Here is a 19,371-nt window from a genome sequence, read left to right on the forward strand (position 1 = left end):
AATCTATACCTAAATTTACAAAGGGCTTGTTTTATTTTTGTTGTTAGACTTTCATTCATTCATGTAGCTATCTGAGGAAAAGAGAGAGGGGACAGATTGCAATTATCCTTTCTACTTCTACACAGCTTCTAGGAGAAAAGTGAAACACCTTTCTTTGCCCAATACTTAGTATGCCACTCTCAGTACTTCTGTTCAACATTGTACTGGAGGTTCCAGAAGACAAGAAAAAGAAATAAAAGAAGGAGGGGAAAACAAATGAACAAACAAACAGCATCTAGAGTGGAAAAGGAGAAGCATGACTAATCTACCATTATTCGCAGGCAGTATGGTCATCGATACAGCAATCCTGCAGAGTCTACAGAAGAGACACTATGAACCAATATATAAATTTAGTAAGGTTGTCAAACAGGAGATTAAAGCACAAAAGTCAATTGTACAGTTGACCCTTGAACATGAGAGTTAAGGGCACTGACCCCCTCCAGAGTCAGAAATCTGTGTATAACGTTGGACTCCCTCAAAACTTAACTACTAGTGGCCTACTCTTGACCAAAAGCCTTACTGATGACATAGCTAATTAACACATATTTTGTATGCTATATGTTGTATTGTAATAAACTAAACAGAAGAAAATGTTAAGAAAATCATAAAGAGAAAATACATTTACTGCACTGTATTTATAAAAAAAAAAAAAATCCACACATAAGTGGAACTGGACAGTCCAAATCCTTGTTTAAGAGTCAACTGTATTTCTAGCATGAATAACTAAAAATCAAAATTAAAAGTGTTTGCAATAACATCAAAAATCTGAAACATAGTGATAAATTTGACAATATATGTCTGTAAGACCCGCACACTAAAAATTACAACACACTGCTGAAGAAAAATGAAAGACTTCACTAATCAGATCAGAAAATCCAAAATAGTGGAGTGCCTGGGTGGCTCAGTTGGTTGAGCATCTGAGTTTGGCTCAGGTCATGATCTCGCAGTTTGTGAGTTTGATCCCCGCGTCCAGCTTTGTGCAGATAGCTCAGAGCCTGGAGCCTGCTTCAGATTCTGTGTCTCCCTCGCTCTCTGCCCCTCCCCCACTCATGCCCCTCCCCTGCTCATACTCGTCTCTCTCTCAAAGATATAAACATTAAAAAACAAAACAAACAAAAAACCAGTATAGTTAAGGAGTCAATTCTCCCCAAAACTGATCCATAGATTCAACCAAATTCTAATCCAAAATCTCAGCAGGCTTTACTTATTAAAAAACATTTTTTTTAATGTTTATTTATTTGAGTGTGTTGGGGGGGTGGCAGACAGAGAGAGAGAGGGAGACACAGAATCTGAGGTAGGCTCCAGGCTCTGAGATGTCAGCACAGAGCCTGACTCAGGGCTCAAACTCAGGAACCACAAGATCTTACCTGAGCCAAAGTCGGATACTCAACTGACTGAGCCACCCAGGTGCCCCTATTTATTTTTAAATTGACAGCTGATTCTAAAAATTGTATGGAACTATGAAAATCAGAGAATAGCCACAACTTTGCAAAACACGAACAAACTTAGAGGACTTCTTTTACTTAATTCCAAGATTTACTATAAAGCTATGGTAATTAAGACAATGTTCCGGCATGAAGATGGGAAAAGACCAATGATACAGAATAATAGAGTCTAAAACAGACTCACAAATATATGGTTAAGGTCAACTAATTGTCAACAAATGTGCCGAGGTAATCCCATGGGGAGAGGGCAATCTTTTAACAAATGGTGGTAGAACAAACGGATTGCCACATACACAAAAGTGAACCTTGATCCTTACCTCACACCATATAAAAATTAATTCAAAATGGACCAAAGACCAAAATCTAAGAACTAAAATTATAGAAGTTCTAGGAAAAAATAAAATAAAATAAAGGAGAAAATCTTACTGACCTTGGGTTTGGCAAAGAGTTCTTAAATGTGATCAACACTCACTAATATTTCACAATATGTACCACAAGCAAAATACATACCACTTCTTGGTCTTTTCACAATGGATGACTTCCTTGGAAGATTTAATCCTTTAACACTGATCACTTGTTCAATGCCCACAGTACTTGGACTTTCCTTCAATCTTATAGCATCTGAAGCAATATTCAGTTCAAGTCTAGGGCAATAATTCCTATGCCAAATGCTATTAACATTAGAGGACTTCTGGCATGTTTTGTCATTCCAACTATGACTTCTTGATTGGGCAGGCTAAAATAGTAAAAAGGAAAAGGGTTACTTGAAGAAGGAAAATAGCCAAATCATTTCCTTTATCAACATAAATTATAAGTAAATAATTAACTTATTCTTTTGAATAGTTTTTGAGGAAATATCTGTTTTTTTTCTTAATATTTATTTTTGAGAGAGTGAGAGAGTGAGAGAGAGACAGTGTGAGTGGGGGAGGGACAGAGAAAGAGGGAGACACAGAATCCAAAGCAGGCTCCAGACTCTGAGCTGTCAGCAGAGCCCGATGTGGGGCTTGAACCCATGAGCCATGAGATCATGACCTGAGCCAAAGCCAGACACTTAACCAACTGAGCCACCCGGGCACCCTGAGGAAGTATCTGTTCTTTAATAACATTTTCTATTTTGATGTACTACACTTTTCCATTAAATGTGTCTTGTATTCCTGGGTCTGCTTCTCGTAATGAAACTCAAGTGACCTTGTTAGCTCATTTCTAAGAAAAAGTGAATCTTCCTAAGATGAACAGTGCAAGAAATGAAAATGCACTTGAACAAATGTAGCCAGAAAAAAAGTACTTTCTTTTAAATTTATTTTTTAGAAACATTTTACTTATTTTTATTTTACAGAGAAAGAGCATGTAGGTGTGTGTGCAAGAGTCAGGGAGCGAGAGGGAGAGAGAATCTTAAGTAGGTTCCATGCTCAGTGCAGAGCCTGACGCAGGACTCGATCCCAAGACCCTGGGATCATGACCTGAGCTAAAATCAAGAGTTGGATGGTTAACAGACGGAGCCACCCAGGCGCTCCAAAAAAAAAGTACTTTTAAAATTCCAGTATTATTTCAAAAAATAGTAATTAGTTTAACAAGCATCTGCTAATAAGCCTCTGAATAGTCATTCACACACCCTTTACAAAGCATGACAGTTAAAACCATAAAACAGTGTATTTAAAGTAATCAACCATCCTACCTCTAGAAAATGGTTGAATTCAAACCAAAACAATCTAATTTATAAAACTCTAGTTTCTATTAGACCCATACTTGGTACCATCTTCAGTGGACAATCTGGAGAAACAGAAAGCTACTTTGGTCTCCACTGAGTCTTGCATAAAACTTTCTCTGACAAAGAGTTTACTGACAGTAAGTGCTGGTAAGTAGTCATTCTTAATGCTAATATAAGTTATTCACAATGACATCATGGATATATTAAGAGGATATCAATAAAACTCTAATAGAGAGGCAAAGGGAAAAATTAACAAAAGGCATAAAAAATGTTGGTACTCAGGGTATGAATTCCAGTCAACAAAAATCCCACCTAACTTGGAATGAATCTAAGCTCTCAAAGAATGGATAAAAATAAATAAAACAAGGTGACATTATTCAGGATACGCTTTGAGAATTAACAAGGAAGGTAATTTGGAATAAATGAGGAAACGCAATGGCTCATGGCAATAGATCCCATTGACAGTTTTACTGAAAAAGACAACAAGCAAGTAGAAAACCAGACTGGGAAGACTAAATTTTAAATAAAAAGGATTAATTCGCTTGTACAGTTAAGGATTCCTACAGAAATTTCTCTATAAAGGGATGGACATCTTAGTGAGCCATAATACTCTCATTAATGACTGGATAGATTCGATACAGCCAAATATTATAGAGTTTCTGAGACAAAGAAACAACTTAAGAATCATTCCTGATGAAATTATAATATCAATAATTCAAATACGTAAATATAGCAAAGTATACACTTTTCAGTCCCCTTCTTTTATTATCCCTCAGAACAAAACACAAACTCCATCTGCAGTAAAATTAAGAGATATCTGTGTCGATCAGAGTATAGACAGAGGAATTTTAAGAACTCAGCAGAAGAGAGATCAAGCCCAAGTGTCTGCAGAAAATACCAAAGAGAAGTCAACTTCACCTGCACACACATGAGAAAAGCTCAGGAATTGAAGGCACCAGTTACCACACAGGCTTTACATGGGGCAGGGCTAAGAAAAGGAGGATTATTTGACCCTTGGTCCTTTATCTTCCAACTGACCAGTCAACTCACACCTCCCTGCCTTCAGAACCAGAGCAACTGTTCAGTTGAAACCCAGAAACAGAAGGCACTTCAGAAGGTGGGAAGATCCATTTATCTAAAGACAGATATCAAATGAAAGGCTCACCCCAACTCACTTTCCCTACCTGCTCTTAAAATGCAAACTGCCACAGGGACACCTGGGTGGCTCAGTTGGTTAAGCGTCTGACTTCAGCTCAGGTCATGATCTCGCAGTTCGGGAGTTCGAGCCCCGCGTTGGGTTGTGCTGACAGCTTGGAGCCTGCTTCGGATTCTGTGTCTCCCTCTCTCTCTGCCCTTCCCCCGCTCATGCTCTGTCTCTCGTTCTCAAAATTAGACATTAAAAAAAAAAAAAGCAAACTGCCACATTTCCATGTGCAAGTAGAAATTGTTGGATCCCTTTTTGGAAAAATGGAACTGTGCAGAGAAAACATGCTGACATTTGGGACTTCACAAAATCAAGCCAGCTTGTTGGCAGCCAGATCACCCAAGGGTAAAGCCCAAAACTGTAGGCCCCACTCGTTCACACAAATTTTCTCGAGCTTCTCGGTGCCTCTCTCAAATAGGAACAAATAGACAAGAAGCTTCAGATGTTTGAAGAAAAGTCTCCGCTATGAAAGAGAAAAGGCCAAAACAAGTAGAAAAAAAAAAAAAAAAAACAAAAACAATTCAGAGCAGAAAATGCAGACAACAGCAGAAAATGTGCAAGAAATTATAATTGGTGTTCTCAGAGAAAGATCCGTGAAACAGAATCTTTAATTTAATAGGCCACATGTGGCCACTGGCTACTACACTGGATAGTACAAAGTTGGAAGACAAACGTTTCCCAGAAAAAAACAAAGGACAAAGACATGAATAAGAAAAACTAGAGGACTAAGAAATAACATCTAATTAATAGAGAGGTTCTAGGAAAACAAAGAAGGTTTACATGATTTGAGATGATCAACATAAGGTTCTTTCCTAGTATCATTAGGGATTTGTGTCCTCTTGGTAGGCTTGGTTTATTTCAGCTGACAGTAATGATTTCTTTTCAACGCTCAACTGGTCGCCAGTTTATCAGCGGCCACCTTCTCCAGGCTCACCTCTTTTTCTTTCTCAAGGCCCTCTGCTTCCTTCACATGGAACACTAGGACATTCTTGGGCCATCCATAATGAACTGCTTACTACCCTCTTCCGCCCATGTTTCAACCTGGAGTCACTCATCATCTTGAAAATTCCCACTGACACTTGCAAACCCAGGACACATGTTTTTCCACAAGGAGACAGCAGAAAGCTTGGCCTGGGATCGTAACTCCCCAGTTATTTAAATGTGTGATCTGGGCAAGTTCCCTAACCTCCCTCTTGTTGTTTCTTCATTTGTAAAATGGGAATAATAATATTGACCTCACAGGCTTGTTGAAGAGTAAATGAGTTACTATGTGTAAGGTTATTAGAATAGCATTTAGAACATAGTAATGCTCCATAAATGTTTGCTACTATTATTATGAGGAATTCTCTCCAGTGGAGTTAGATGCATGGTCTTTTTATTTTTTTTCACGGAGCCTAGAATACATCTCTACTAGAGAACTTACCTTATTTCTATCGATATAACCACATCTCCCTCCCCTAAGGAATGAGCACCTGAGAGGAAGAATTATATTTTATTTTTGTTTATATTCCAGAACACTAGCTAACCTATGCTAATTACAGTGCTTAATAATGCTAAGTCAGGAAATGAATTAGTGAGCAAGGGTGGGAAGACCTGGATTAGACCAGAAGCTTTGTGAAAGAAGAAACTATCCTTCAGGAGGACAACTTAAAAGCAAAAGGACTTAGCAATGAAAGAGAAGCCAAAGTTTATTTCCAAGTGTTCTAGTCTGAGAATGAAAGAGATCATGTAGCTGATACTCATTCCTTCCATAGATAAACATGGTAAAAATAATATAGCAGTGAAGTTCTTAATGTCCTGCCTTTATGAAAATTGTACTCTGCTGGGAAGACTCACAAAGTAAACTATTGAGATGTAATTTATGTAGTGAAAAGTGCTAAAAAAGAAGAAGGAGAAATGTTATTAAGGAAAGCTGATAAGGAATGAAGAGGTTTTTTTTTTAAATTTTTTTCGTGTTTATTTTTGAGAGAGAGAGCGTGAGTAGAGGACGGGCAGAGAGGGAGACACAGAATCTGAAGCAGGCTCCAGGTTCTGAGATATAAGCACAGAGTCCAACGCAGGGCTCAAACTCACAAGCCACAAGATCATGACCTGAGTCAAAGTCGGACGCTTAACTGACTAGTCATGCAGGCGCCCCAAAGAGTTTGTTCTTGACTGTGGATGGATTTAAGGTTCTAGGAAAACATTTACGTAGAAATCCAAGAAACATTCAGAATTATGTGGCCGGTACTAGACTGGAGATAGGGTTAAAGATGTGCGAGGTTTCTGCATGAGTAAGTAAAGCCATCTGAACTTATTTTAGGAATAGATATGAACAGAAAAGAGAACAGTCAGAGAAAGGAGAGAATGGTTGGGGGGGGGGGGGTGTCAGAAGGGATATACACAACTGGGAAAAAGTAGAAGAAAAACATGGAGGGGCTCAAGGACAGAGCTCAGAGGCACTCAATATTTGCTCAACGAGCAAAAAAACCAGCTTTTCCTTCCAATGGTAGCATTGCTAGGTTTGAATCTTCAAAATGCCAAAGGCCGGAGGCGAATGGGGTGGGATGAGAAGAGGCCTGTAGACACAAAAGAAATGTTCACATCTAAAGGTCTGGTAATGTATCATGTGGTTGCTTTTTAACTTAAGGAAATTAACCAATCTACCTATGTTCTAAGACAGACAATTTCTCTAGCATCAAGTTGTTTTAAACCCACGCTGTGCAAACAGCTGGGATACAGCAATCCTTAGAAGATGTTTATTACATGAAGATGTGCCTTTAGTCACGGTTCCTAAGACATAACTAAAACATGCTCTCTAAAAGTGAAGTCACCTAAAAAAAAAACTCATTAAGACGTTACCGTAGCAATGTCTGGATTGTAGCTATCGATCTGTTCAAAAGTATTTATATCTTTATTTCCAAGTGCTATTTGAAGAGCTATGGAATCATCAAAATACCTAGGTTGGTAAGATTAAGGAAAAATGCTTTCATTAACAACCAAATGAATGTAACTACGACAGAAAAGTGTTTCCTATTGTTGCAGAAAATGCTCAGGTTTAGGGCTCCAGCAGATCCTGACTTTCTACCTTCAGCATTCCTGAAACCACAGGTGTCGTTCACTAGTGTCTACTGGTCACTAGTAGATCACATACGTGACCCAGGGCTCTGAACCACACTGAGTGTATGTAGCCCGGGTTAGGAGCAGGGCACACGGCGTGCACACGTGCCCAGGATGGCCCTCCTAATAAATCGAGCTTGTTTGCCGAGAAATGCCACCCTTGCTGTGGGTACCTTAAGTGACTGACTCGGTACATGTTTCTGTCAAGTCAACCCAAGTAATTAGCGAGTTATAAACAAAAAGCTGCTCTAAATTTTCACCAGCATGGTATTTAAAATTAACAAAAGATAGGCTTCACTATAAAAAAGAAAGCAGAAAACAATTTACAGGCTTTTTACTGAATGTTTCACTAAAAATATCTCCATAAAAATAAGAAAGAAATACAAAATTCTACTACTCTGGTTCAGAAAGGATACTGCCCAGCGTAGCTCAGTGTTTCAGGATCAATGTCGTCTTCATATGCATTCAGAGGGATGAGTTTCCTTTTGATGGGATCAAAAACTAGCTGATAAAGAAAGGTATTGTTGGCCCGAATAAATCCTTTGATGTAATCTTCCGGTACCGTTATATTCATCTTAAGATAGTGTCCAATTTTCTTGATGACCTAATAATGGATGTAAAAATATTTACTGGTTATCTACAAATACAGAATAGGGAATGTATCATCTCCAAGACCAACTGGTTCACATTACAGGAGGCTGAGGCGAGACAGAAAATCAACTAATTTTATCTACATTAAAAACCTCTACTAGCAAACACAACCATGTTGCAGTACTAAAAACTGTCTCTATGACAGTATCTTCTTTGATTTTTCTATTAACCCAAAGAATGAACAATTCAGTTACAACGTCAAGTTTATATTCCCATGTGTGATGTCAAGACACATTCTTCACCCTCAAAGTCCCTTTTATCTAAAAAAGCAAAACAACACACAAAACCTGAGAATTAAAAATGGAGTCACCACCGCATCACACTCACAGGTGAAGAGCCAGAGAGTGAGAATCAGTGGCCCGGGAGTCACAGGCTAGTTAGTGCCCACGGCTCCATTCCCAGCTCTACTGCCAACTCCTGATGAGAACTGCCCAAGGCGGGTGGCGGAAATTAGCTTAACATATACTTATTTTTTAAGGTAAAGCTATCTGGGAAATGACAGAGTGGTGATGTAGGAGTCTCAGTTTTCCAGAGGATACCCTGCACATGATATTGCATCAGATTGTATGAGGATGTAGATGTGAGAACTCAGCTGTCTCCTATCAAGCCATGCTAGAGATTTACATAAATGTGCAATTCCTGTCATTTTCATGTTTTTAGAAGACACGGCTATTTTTCTTTAGAATATGCTATATATGTTGAGAGTGAGAGCAAGAGCGAGAATCCCAAAGAGGCTTTTGCACTGTCAGCACAGAGCCCGATGTGGGGCTTGATCTTACGAACCATGAGATCATGACCTGAGCTGCAATTAAGACTTGGACACTTAACTGACTGAGCCTCCCAGGTGCCCCATGAATTTATTATTGTTAATTTTAAATTAATAAACATTTTAGTTTTGTTTGAATTTCATTCAGTAAATATCAATAGCTATAACCCATTAAACAAAAATTATTGCCACGAAGAGCTTTTAAGAGTGTAAGTGGTGGGGCGCCTGGGTGGCTCAATCAGTTGAGTGTCAGCTCTTGACTTTGGCTCAGGTCATGATCTCAGTTTGTGAGTTTGAGCCTCACATCAGGCTCTGTGACGCTAGCACGCAAAGTCTTGGGGATTTTCTCTTTCTGCTTCTCCCCTGCTTGTGTGCTCTGTTTTCTGTCAAAATAAATAAATAAACTTAAAAAAATTAAAAAAACAAACAAAAAAAAGAGCGTAAGTGGATCCTGAGACCAAAAAGTTTGAGAACCACTTACAACAGACAATAGGACAGAAACTGAAAGATAATTTTAACATTAATTTTATCTAGAACACTTTACCCTTAAGTCTCTTTATATAAGTCTTCATTTAAAAAATTTGTCAATTGCTTAAAACAGGTCCATCAGTTGCCAAAAACAAAATTCTAGTGTTTTAGTCATTTTTTCCTTTCAATGACATAACATGGGCTGTTGACAGGATAGAATAGTTAAAATTCATATTCTGAGGGGTGTATCTATGATGGAAGAAATGGTTTGGAAACTGAATATGGCACTTGGTGAATCACTCCCACCTTTACAATATCCGGATTATTGGCTAGTCTCAGCACTTTGCAGGCCTTTGCTAACCCGATCCCACGCAGTGAGGAGAGGTAGTCACAGCCTGAAAGTATGCACATATACCGGAACTTCTCCTCGGTGAACACGTCCCCAAGCTGCCTGCACATTCCCAGCCGAGCCTGGTCAATTTCTAGTCCATTTCCAAACTGGTCCATTTTTAAAATCACCTTCAAAGGGAAGGGAAATTGTTAAATACCTAAGTACCTGTAAGGGTCATTTTAATGTTTCGTGATCTAACCCATTGTAATATTCCTAAGAATTCTTTCTTGTTATTTAGCATCACATTGAGAAGAGAGATAGGCCAGGTAATCACTGTGCAATTTGTAAATAAATTAAACTGGAACATACACTATGTCTAGATAGGGTCCTGCACCAGGACTCCCTTGCCCTGACTCTGGTAGAAAGAGTGTCTCTTACCCCCTACTGACATTCAGAGTTGTCATGGCGATCAAATAACAATCCATACAGAAATCCTTTCTCTTAGAGTAATACATGTTCATTGTAGAGAATTTGGAAAACAGGGAAATTCAGGAAGAAGGAAACCAAAGTTGCCTGACACCTCTCATTTGTCACTGTTACCCAACATTAACCCTTCAACAGATCCTTCTAGTCATCTATAAAATATATAGATAATATGAATAACATTGGCAGTAACAAAATGAGATCTTACAGTTTTGTATCTTAATCCTCCCTTACTATGTCATGATAAAATTTTCCATTAAACAGTTTTATACATAATTCTAAGTAACTGCAAAACATCCTGTTAGGTAAGTTATTTACCTCACCTAGTTGAAAAAAAATAAAGCATATAAATTATTACCAAAAATAAGAATAGCAAGTCTATACTCTACTGAAGAATTCGGATAAAACAAAACCTTTTAACCGTAAGAGCCTACTCTGAAAAAGTGTCCAGATTACACAAATGTCAAGCAGCAAAACCCTGCATTTAAAATAAAATAATTATTAACATTGTAAAGTAGATATTAACTGCAGGTATTAAATAAAATAAAGTGATGATTCCTGGAAAAGAAAAACCTTAGTGCCTTGATTTACACCATTGCCAACTGCACAGAAAACAGTAATGTAGTAGTAAAGTACCTTTCTACAGCCAAAAGCGAGGAGATCAGAGTCCTCTGTGATTATGGCTTGTACAATACCAGCTTTGTTAAGATAGGCCAGCTGCGCGTCTGCTTCGTATGGAGCCACGAGACAATCCACTCCCTGGGACCGGGCAGCCTGCCGGAGAGGATCATGGTCAATCTCCAGGATGGCATCTGGAGACCACTGAACAATTTCCTGTTTTACTACCAGCCTCAACATGCACATGCTGATAATTGTTTTCAGAAATCATGTCCTTTGAAGTGTTTCTACTTTTAGTCCTAGCAAATATTGAACTAATCATATAGCCACAAAGAATTTAAAAAATTCTTTTTTAAAAAATCACTTTATAGGGGCGCCTGGGTGGCGCAGTCGGTTAAGCGTCCGACTTCAGCCAGGTCACGATCTCGCGGTCCGTGAGTTCGAGCCCCGCGTCAGGCTCTGGGCTGATGGCTCAGAGCCTGGAGCCTGTTTCCGATTCTGTGTCTCCCTCTCTCTCTGCCCCTCCCCCGTTCATGCTCGGTCTCTCTCTGTCCCAAAAATAAATAAACATTGAAAAAAAAAATTTAAAAAAAAAATCACTTTATAAATTTGGAGAAAATAGCTGTACATTCAGAGGGAGAAAAAAAAATAGAAGCCAGAAAACTTTATTTCAAGTTGTAGAAAGCTTGCATCTTCAGAATGGCTATGCTCCAAAAGCATACAAGACATTTGTTTGGAGCTCTGGATGTATTTTCCCTATGAAAATATATTTTTTCACACTACAGAAGTCTACCTGACACTGTTTTGATAAAACTACAGAATTTAATCACTATATTTATTTTCCTATTTGTTTACCAAGCAGTTTGAACAGAGGCCTGAAGGAGGGTAAGTGAGGGCTGGGACTTTGGGCCACTGAAGTAGGTCTATGGTTGTAAGAGGCTTTTAAGCAGAAGCTGATTGAGGAAGACTAGGGTCGGAGAGTTCCGGAGTCAGTGAGGCTGGTTCTACAGACCTGACGGCCTACAGAAGTGAAGGTTACACATGTTGAAGACTACAGGGCAGTGGGGTGAGACTGATGCCCCAGGAATTAACACTTCCGTCTCTACGGAACAAGGTGCCCATGGAGCTCATCTAAGTCACTTATCTAAAAAGGGAGAGTGTCTCTTAGTCCTTAGGATTTCTCCCCCTGGAGACTGTTGGACTCTTCTCTGTCAAAAGATCCTGCTTCCTCTTCCTGAGACCTGCCACTTCCTTGAGGTTAGACCGAGAGTAATTTCCCTCCCTTCATTTTCTTGCTCTCCCATCAATATACAACTCATAACTAGCTTCGATGAAGTTGGCCATTTGTTCTCTTTGGCTTCATTTCCTATTGGGCTTACTTTAATGACTTTGTGGGCCATCACATGTGTGATATTGATGGAACGGGTAAAACATTCTCTGGCTTCTGAAACCTTCCCCTCACGAAGAAGCTGCTTTCCCTTAAGAAGATTGGCTTGTCGTCTTCTGCAAGGGGAAAAAAAAATATTAAGAGGCTGACTTCAAGAAATTCAAGAAATTTTCCTAGGGGAAAAAAAATAAACTTTGACTCATTGGACAGTGTGTACCAGGTGCTTGAGAACATTAATCTGGATCTTTTGGGGTTCGAGTCAAAAAGAACACAGGTGATTTATCACGTACGCACACACAAGCGTATCCTCAGACTTTTTTACATCATGCTTTATGTCAAGGGAAAATGCAGTAATTAAGACACTTAAGAAAATATGAGTCAAGGGTTTTATACCATCAAAACTTTTAAGTATAAAGGGTGCACCTTTATGGACATATAAAGAACTTGAGAAATACTGTTTCTGAGCTTTTCTGTGGAATCTACTAGACAACAAATTTCAGAAAAACCAAAATAACATCTGCATAAAAACTGTCAATAATCAAGTATGTGGTAATTTGTAGAATACTAAATACAGGTTAAACAGGGAGACAGTGATGACACACATTCTAACAATATGGAACCACTATTTTTAAATGGGAAGAAAGCATATGCAAAAGGAGAAAGAAATTTTAACCGTTTTCAATAATCATATTGGTAGGGGTATCAGTATTTTATTCTGAATCTATTCTTGAGTATAATAAAATACGTGCATTTATTTTGGGATAGAACAAAGGAGTAATTATAAGATACTCCAACTTCGTCATCCCTTTACCCTTGAAAATAAGGATTCTAGGTATGAAGAAAGGAGGTGAAGATATACTGCAGAAGAGGTAAAAACCCTGAGTCCTGAGTTTGACTTGGAAGAATCAGCCTGAACTTATGAGGTTTTTATCTTTAAGTAAATGTGCACATACATATACAAATTCCCTAGTTCCACAGACTGGGCTCATGGAGGAAGAGACTTGCAGGAAAGGATTTTAAGTGCCTCCTCCCACTGCTACAGTGGCACAGAAAAAGCTGATCTTACAAAGACAAAAAGAATATGCAGGACAGAGACAGGCAGCTGAGACATGTTTTTAGCCATTCTTGAGCTTAGCAAGAGAAAATTAGTAAGTATCTGCAATTAGAATTAAGACCCGGTGGGCGACACCCGGGTAGGATGCGGTTTGGACTAGTCTCTCAGCCGCTCTGGTTTAGGTCTGTCACCAATCCTTTCAGAACTAACCCAGAATGAACTAACTTTTATTGAGAGTATATTTGGTAAACTGTACATTATTTGTAATAGAATGTGGGCTCGCACAGTTTCAGTTATTCCTTTATAAACAGTCTTTATAAAGTTCTGGCTTTAAGAATCAGAACCTTCCAGCGTGAAACTGATCTGACTCTGTATGTGAATCAGAGCCCTTCAAGTACAGCTAGGTTCCAAAACCTAGGTCTGAAAAACTCTCTAACCTATCTAGGCCGAGAGAGAGCACAGCCAGGACAGCAGCACCCTAACAGATGGCTCCCTCAGCGAGGCTTACTTCTGTCTGGGTGTGATTCACACTAGCTCTGACAACTAAGCCCAGGGGTCTTTCCTATACAACACAAGGACTCTGGGACCTAGAAACACAGATGGGAGGGGGCTGTGGGGGGAGGGACAATGAAAGCAGATGAATATGGGGAGGATACCTGCTTTATTAAATACAGAAGTTCTTTCTGAGGCCTGTTGTTAGAAACTTACTAGAATCTGTGAAGTTAAACACGAATGATAAAATTTCTGGGTTAACTATTAAGGGAAATAGAAGACATTACTTTTCAAGTAGAAACAAGAGACAATAAAGGTAGAAAAAACAATCCAGAAGTCAAGCAAGGTAGGGGTTAACCTCCCCGCCCCCCCAAAAAAAGAGAGAGATGGACAAATATAAAATACCAAGTAAGAGAAACAATGTATTAAAATATATTAGCAATTAATGGTCAGTGTGAAAAGAATAAACTCTCCATTTAAAAGATTTTCAGGGGCACTTAGGTGGCTTAGCCGGTTGAGTAGTCTGACTCATGGTTTCAGCTCAGGTCATGATGTCACAGTTTCAGGAGTTTGAGCCCTGCCATTTGGCTCTGTGCTGGCAGCGTGGAGCCTGCTTGGAATTCTCTCTCTCTGCCCCTTCCCTGCTCGTACTCTGTGTCCCTCAAAATAAATAAGTAAACTTAAAAAAAATTTTTTTTTCAAAAAATGGCAAAGATTGACAGAATGGATAACAAAACAAAAACAAAACATAGTAATGTGTTCTTTGTAAGAGACAAACCTTAAAACCAATGAGGTAGTAAGCTGTAGGTAAACAAACAAAAAATGACAGTGGGAACATAGAAGGAAAAGTTATGGCTACGGTTATAATCGGACAGAAGACTTTAGAAGAAAAAAGCAAAACTAGGGACTAAGAGTCACTAGTAAAACAGTTACCACAAGAATGTAACTAATTCTAAACTTGAATGCAACCAATAAAATAGCTTCAAAATAAAACAAAAATGATCAGAACTATAAGGTAATTGACAATTCCACTACCCCCACCCCCCCACGACCAAAACCAAACAAAACAGCAAAGATAGATTTGAGCACCATAATCAATAAGCTTGACTTACTGGACAGACAACCAATCTTCCTCTTAATAACTGAAAATACATATTCCTTTCTAGCACACATGAAACATTTCAAGAAATTTGTTGAAGTACTAGACTATGAAGCAAGCCTCAATAAATTAAAATTCAAGAAAACTGGTATAGACTATAGCATCAGACCTTAACGCAATTAGAGTGAATAGAGAATCAGCTTACTCTCTTCGAGACTTTTCCACTTCCTTTTTAGAAGGTAAAGTACATCCATCAAATACAAGAATAGGCTTGATCCCATGAGAGAGTAACATATTTACAAATTTCATACAAAATCCTACATACCTATGAAAATAAAGAAAAAAAATTTTAGGTGCATTGCATATTATAAGGTAATACTCTTTAAAACAAGAGGAGATGGATTATGAACAGGGAAGTTTTTTTCTTTCTTTTCTTTTTTTAAAGCAAAATGTTTTCACAGGACATGGAAACTCTAATTTAGGCTTCAGGGTTCAAATCCTGTCTTGGATCCTAACGGGCTATGGGACAGCTGATGAGTTATTGACATTCTCATCTATAGATTAAAAGGCTTTGACATCCCTTCCAGTTCTGATATTTTGTGGTTCCAAATCTTGCCTTTCTTCCATTTTTTTTTTTTGCTTTGAAAAATTTCAAATCTACTGAAAAGTTGAAAGAATAGTACAATAAATACCTGATCCCTCCAACTATACCACTATCACACCCAAGAAATTTAACAGCAACAAAATATCATCTCACATACAGTCTGTACTAAACTTTGTCCAACTGTCTCAACAGCTCTTATAACCAGTGTGTTCTGGTGAAGATTTAACAACTGGTTTGGCGAGAGGAGGTGCCTGTTCAGTAGCATCTGTCCATTTCCCTGACACGAATGTATTACAACGGTGGGTAAACTACCAATGCGGGGTCACGGAATGCTGAACTGGGAGAAGACGGTGGTGCACTGTGAACTTGGATGAGTTGGCTGCAGCACAGCATTGCTACATCCTACCCTGCAACGGTCCAGGATCCAAACAAGGATCAGGTATTGCATTTAGTGCTCTATTCTGGCAAAGCAATTAACTGGACAAAAAGAGCTACATCACAACTTCCCTCATTTATAAACAAAAGGATATTTAATGTAAGTCTCAGTCTTAACTGGCAAAGAGTTAATACAAGGTGCAGACTTACTTATCAGTAGGTTCACCTTTGGCTAGTTTTTCAGCACAAGCAATAGCTCCTTTGTGAAGCCAGCAATATGTATCCACAGCTACTACCTGTCCTTTATACTTCCTCACGTGGATTGGTTCAGAAGCTTCTTTGATAAATTGCAGCAATCCTTGTATCCCCATTGTGCCAAGTTAACTGCATGATACGAGGGGAGAAAGGGAAAACAGCAATATTTAAAGCAAAACATATTTATCCAAAAGGTTTAGAAAAATAAGAGATCAGAAATTGATATAGCGACTGTTATTGCTTATTTGAGAATCACCTCTTTAATACTCAATTGGGCTCCTCCCTGCCAACAATTTCCATAATCTAGAATACTTTCGCTAATTGCTAACACTAACTCTAATGTCACTTGATAGTTCCTTAACATTTATTCTTTCCAAAGTGCTTTCTCACTTGGAATCATCATGTATGTTTCAAGCTGTTAACACACTACTAGGCACACAGAAAGTGCTAAAAGAGCATGAGTCTCTCTCGCTCTCTCTCCAAAAAGGCATTGCTAAAAGCCACAAAACCATGCATGCTAAGGCATCACACTGCCTCTACACAAGCATGTTAAGAGCCAGCATGCACATCAGCGTAGGAGTGGAAACTCCAAACGGAAGGAAAGCAGACATTTCAACTGAGAAAATAAACAGAATTACAGAAGTAAATTGGTACATTTTTAGGACTTAAATTCACTGCCATCAGAATGTCTTATTCCAAGCAACCAACATTCTGTTAATAAGCAGCAATGGTGCCCAGCGACAACTCCATCAGACTCTCTGAAAGTTACTCCAAAGAAATGTGAAAGTGTGCTTGCTGTGCAAAATACTGATTTCAGACGAATGCTTCTTTCACTTCCTACCCCGTCCCGCCCAGAAAGAAGCCCCTAAGTCCCTTCTATACAGAAATTCTGGACAAGGAGGGGGATTATTTGCACCCACCCCTACCCAGTCAAAAATTCACATATGCCTTTTGACTCCCCCCAAACTTAAAGCCTCACCAATAACATAAAGTCAGTTAACATATATTTCATATGTTACATGTGTTATATACTGTATTCTTATAGTAAGCTAGAGAGACGAAAATGTTAAGAAAACCAGAAGCCACACTTACAGTACTGACGAGGGAGTGTGGGGCAAGCGGAGGGCTAAGTACAGGCTATTAGCACCCGCCCCACCCCCGCCAGGTGGAATATGTGTGATATTCCTCAGACCTCCTGGCTACCCAAGAACAAAGGAAAGGGGTGTAAGTGCTTGCCATGGTGATGTGGGAAACTAAGGCAAATGAAAAATTAAATCCCCTTACTGCTTACAGACCATCGACAAGTCCTTGAAACAGTAAAGGAACTCAGCTGCCTTGATGATGACAAAAGGTAATCTTTCCTAGGGGCAAAAGGTGCAATCTTAGCTTAACATTATCCCAACCTGGAGGCCACTGTCAGTTTACTTTAGCATAAAAATTCCTTGGGAAACGTCCTTCATCTCAACTCCCCCAAGATATATGCTGGCAATCATACTCCAAGCTTATGACCTCCCCTGACATGCATCTGAAGGGTCCCAGGTTTTACTAATCCCAGGTATTACTGCAGTAATTAATGGCATTTTCCTAACAGCAGCTCAAGGCCCTGGTAACCTTGCTTCCAAAATTCCTTAGAGACCTACCCTATCCTTAACCCTCTCCCAACCTGAGGGGATATAATCAGTTACCCCCAAAGTTACCCCAGTGCAGCTCTTCCTGCCCATGGGTCCTGTCCCTGTGCTTCAATAAAATCATCTTTTTGTACCAAAGACTTCTTCAAGAATTCTTTCTTGGCCATCAGCTCTGGACCACCCCACCGTCACCCAGGAACTTCACCAGTACTGTACTGTATCGAAAAAAATGTTTGTCGTGGACCCTCACAGTTCAATCCCCTGTTGTTCAAGGGTCAGCCGGCCTACCCACCCCCCCCACTCCCACTCCTCATGATAAAAATTGAAAGCAAGGAGGCTGAACAGCTGCCTGGTGTTTCCTAACATCAACCTCTCCCACCAAACTACGTTTGGAAGGAAAGGAAGAAAGCACAGGGTGGCAAGTCAGCCTCACCTTGATGCTGTATCAAAACTCGGATGCTCTAGTTCAGCAGCGCATTCACCAGCTGCGGAGCCAGGTGGGGGGATTCCGACGTTTAAATCCAGGTAATCTGGCTGCAGGTGCTCCTCAAGCCGCAGTTTGAGAAAAACAATCAGCCTCCCACCTCTCAGACAATGCCTCTAAAAAGAGTTTTCTTCCACTTTGAGGAAAACTGACGTAACACACATTCTGTGAAGCTGATGCCTCTTCTAAGCTGCGTAAATACGCTCGCATAAACGTTTCCTCTGGAGCGTGGTGGGAATGGCCGGGGGCCGCTGCGCAGGCATCATCTCAGGGCGCCCGCCAGCGGCACGCCAGCTACAACACCGGCGACCTCGCCGCCCCACTCCTGTTCACAGGCTGTGCACAAGCGGCCCGCAAGCCCATTCCAGAGAACACGCTTCCTTTCGCCTGCACGACATCAAGAAGACAGTTCACTTTCCGTATTTAAACGCCGGGGGAGACTGCTAGGTCGGCGGCAGCCCTGCAGGAGTCCCGCACGCAGGAGCCTGCGCCCGCGGACCCTCCCTGCCCTCCCGAAGGGCAGCCCCGGGCCGGCCCGCACCGCGATATGCACTCGGGACTCTGCGGCCGGGCCGGGAAGACCTCGCCGGACCCATCCCCCCCGTGCTGGAAGACAGGAGTCCCGAGAGGACGCCACCCAGGGCCCACGCGTAGCCCGCTCTGCTCCCTCTCCGGGCAGGGCTCTCCCCGTCCGCCCCAAGGGAGCCGTGAAGGGGCTCCGAAACCCACCCCCGACGCGCCCAACTCACCCTGGGCCAGCTCGCCCGAGGCAGGCGGCTCGGATCACAGAGGGCCGGGTGGCAGCCGGGCACCAAAGACTTTTCAATTTGCGCGGGAGAGCCCGAGGCCCCGCCCCAGAGGAAGTGACGCCAGAACGCCCCTCCGCGACGCCGGCGCCGCTTCTCTTGGCCTCCACTTCCGGGACGTGAGCCTCGCTCCTCGTGGAAGCGATGGCGGCCCCGACCCTGAGTCCCCGCGACCCCGCGACTCCGCGACCCCGGCCGCCGCCTCCCGCCTGCATACTGTGCTGCCTTCCGATGGCGCGGGTGGAGCTGGAGCAGCTGACCCACGGGAAACAGTCCCCGGAAGTTGGTAATTTTCACTCGCCGGCGCTGCTGGGAGTTGTAGTTCTCTGCTGATTGCGGCCTCAGGTCGGGTCTGCTAGGGTTTAAAGAGCGCCA

The 19,371-nt window shown here is 40.8% G+C and overlaps 1 protein-coding gene across 1 annotated transcript in view; it reads right to left on the reverse strand.

The window, feature by feature from the left end:
• EXO1 (exonuclease 1) overlaps nt 1-19,019 on the reverse strand; it is a 37,814-nt gene extending 18,795 nt beyond the window's left edge. Inside the window, 10 exon segments of the mRNA XM_030303116.1 lie at nt 1,995-2,220; nt 7,238-7,334; nt 7,912-8,099; nt 9,687-9,899; nt 10,831-10,968; nt 12,192-12,315; nt 15,050-15,169; nt 16,034-16,207; nt 18,140-18,577; nt 18,940-19,019. Of these exon segments, the coding sequence (XP_030158976.1) occupies nt 1,995-2,220; nt 7,238-7,334; nt 7,912-8,099; nt 9,687-9,899; nt 10,831-10,968; nt 12,192-12,315; nt 15,050-15,169; nt 16,034-16,194 (1,267 nt within the window). The 5' untranslated portion in view covers nt 16,195-16,207; nt 18,140-18,577; nt 18,940-19,019.
• Nucleotides 19,020-19,371: the final 352 nt, after the last annotated feature.

The sequence above is a fragment of the Lynx canadensis genome, chromosome F1 (assembly GCF_007474595.2).
Source record: "Lynx canadensis isolate LIC74 chromosome F1, mLynCan4.pri.v2, whole genome shotgun sequence".
In the NCBI taxonomy this organism is placed as follows: domain Eukaryota; kingdom Metazoa; phylum Chordata; class Mammalia; order Carnivora; family Felidae; genus Lynx; species Lynx canadensis.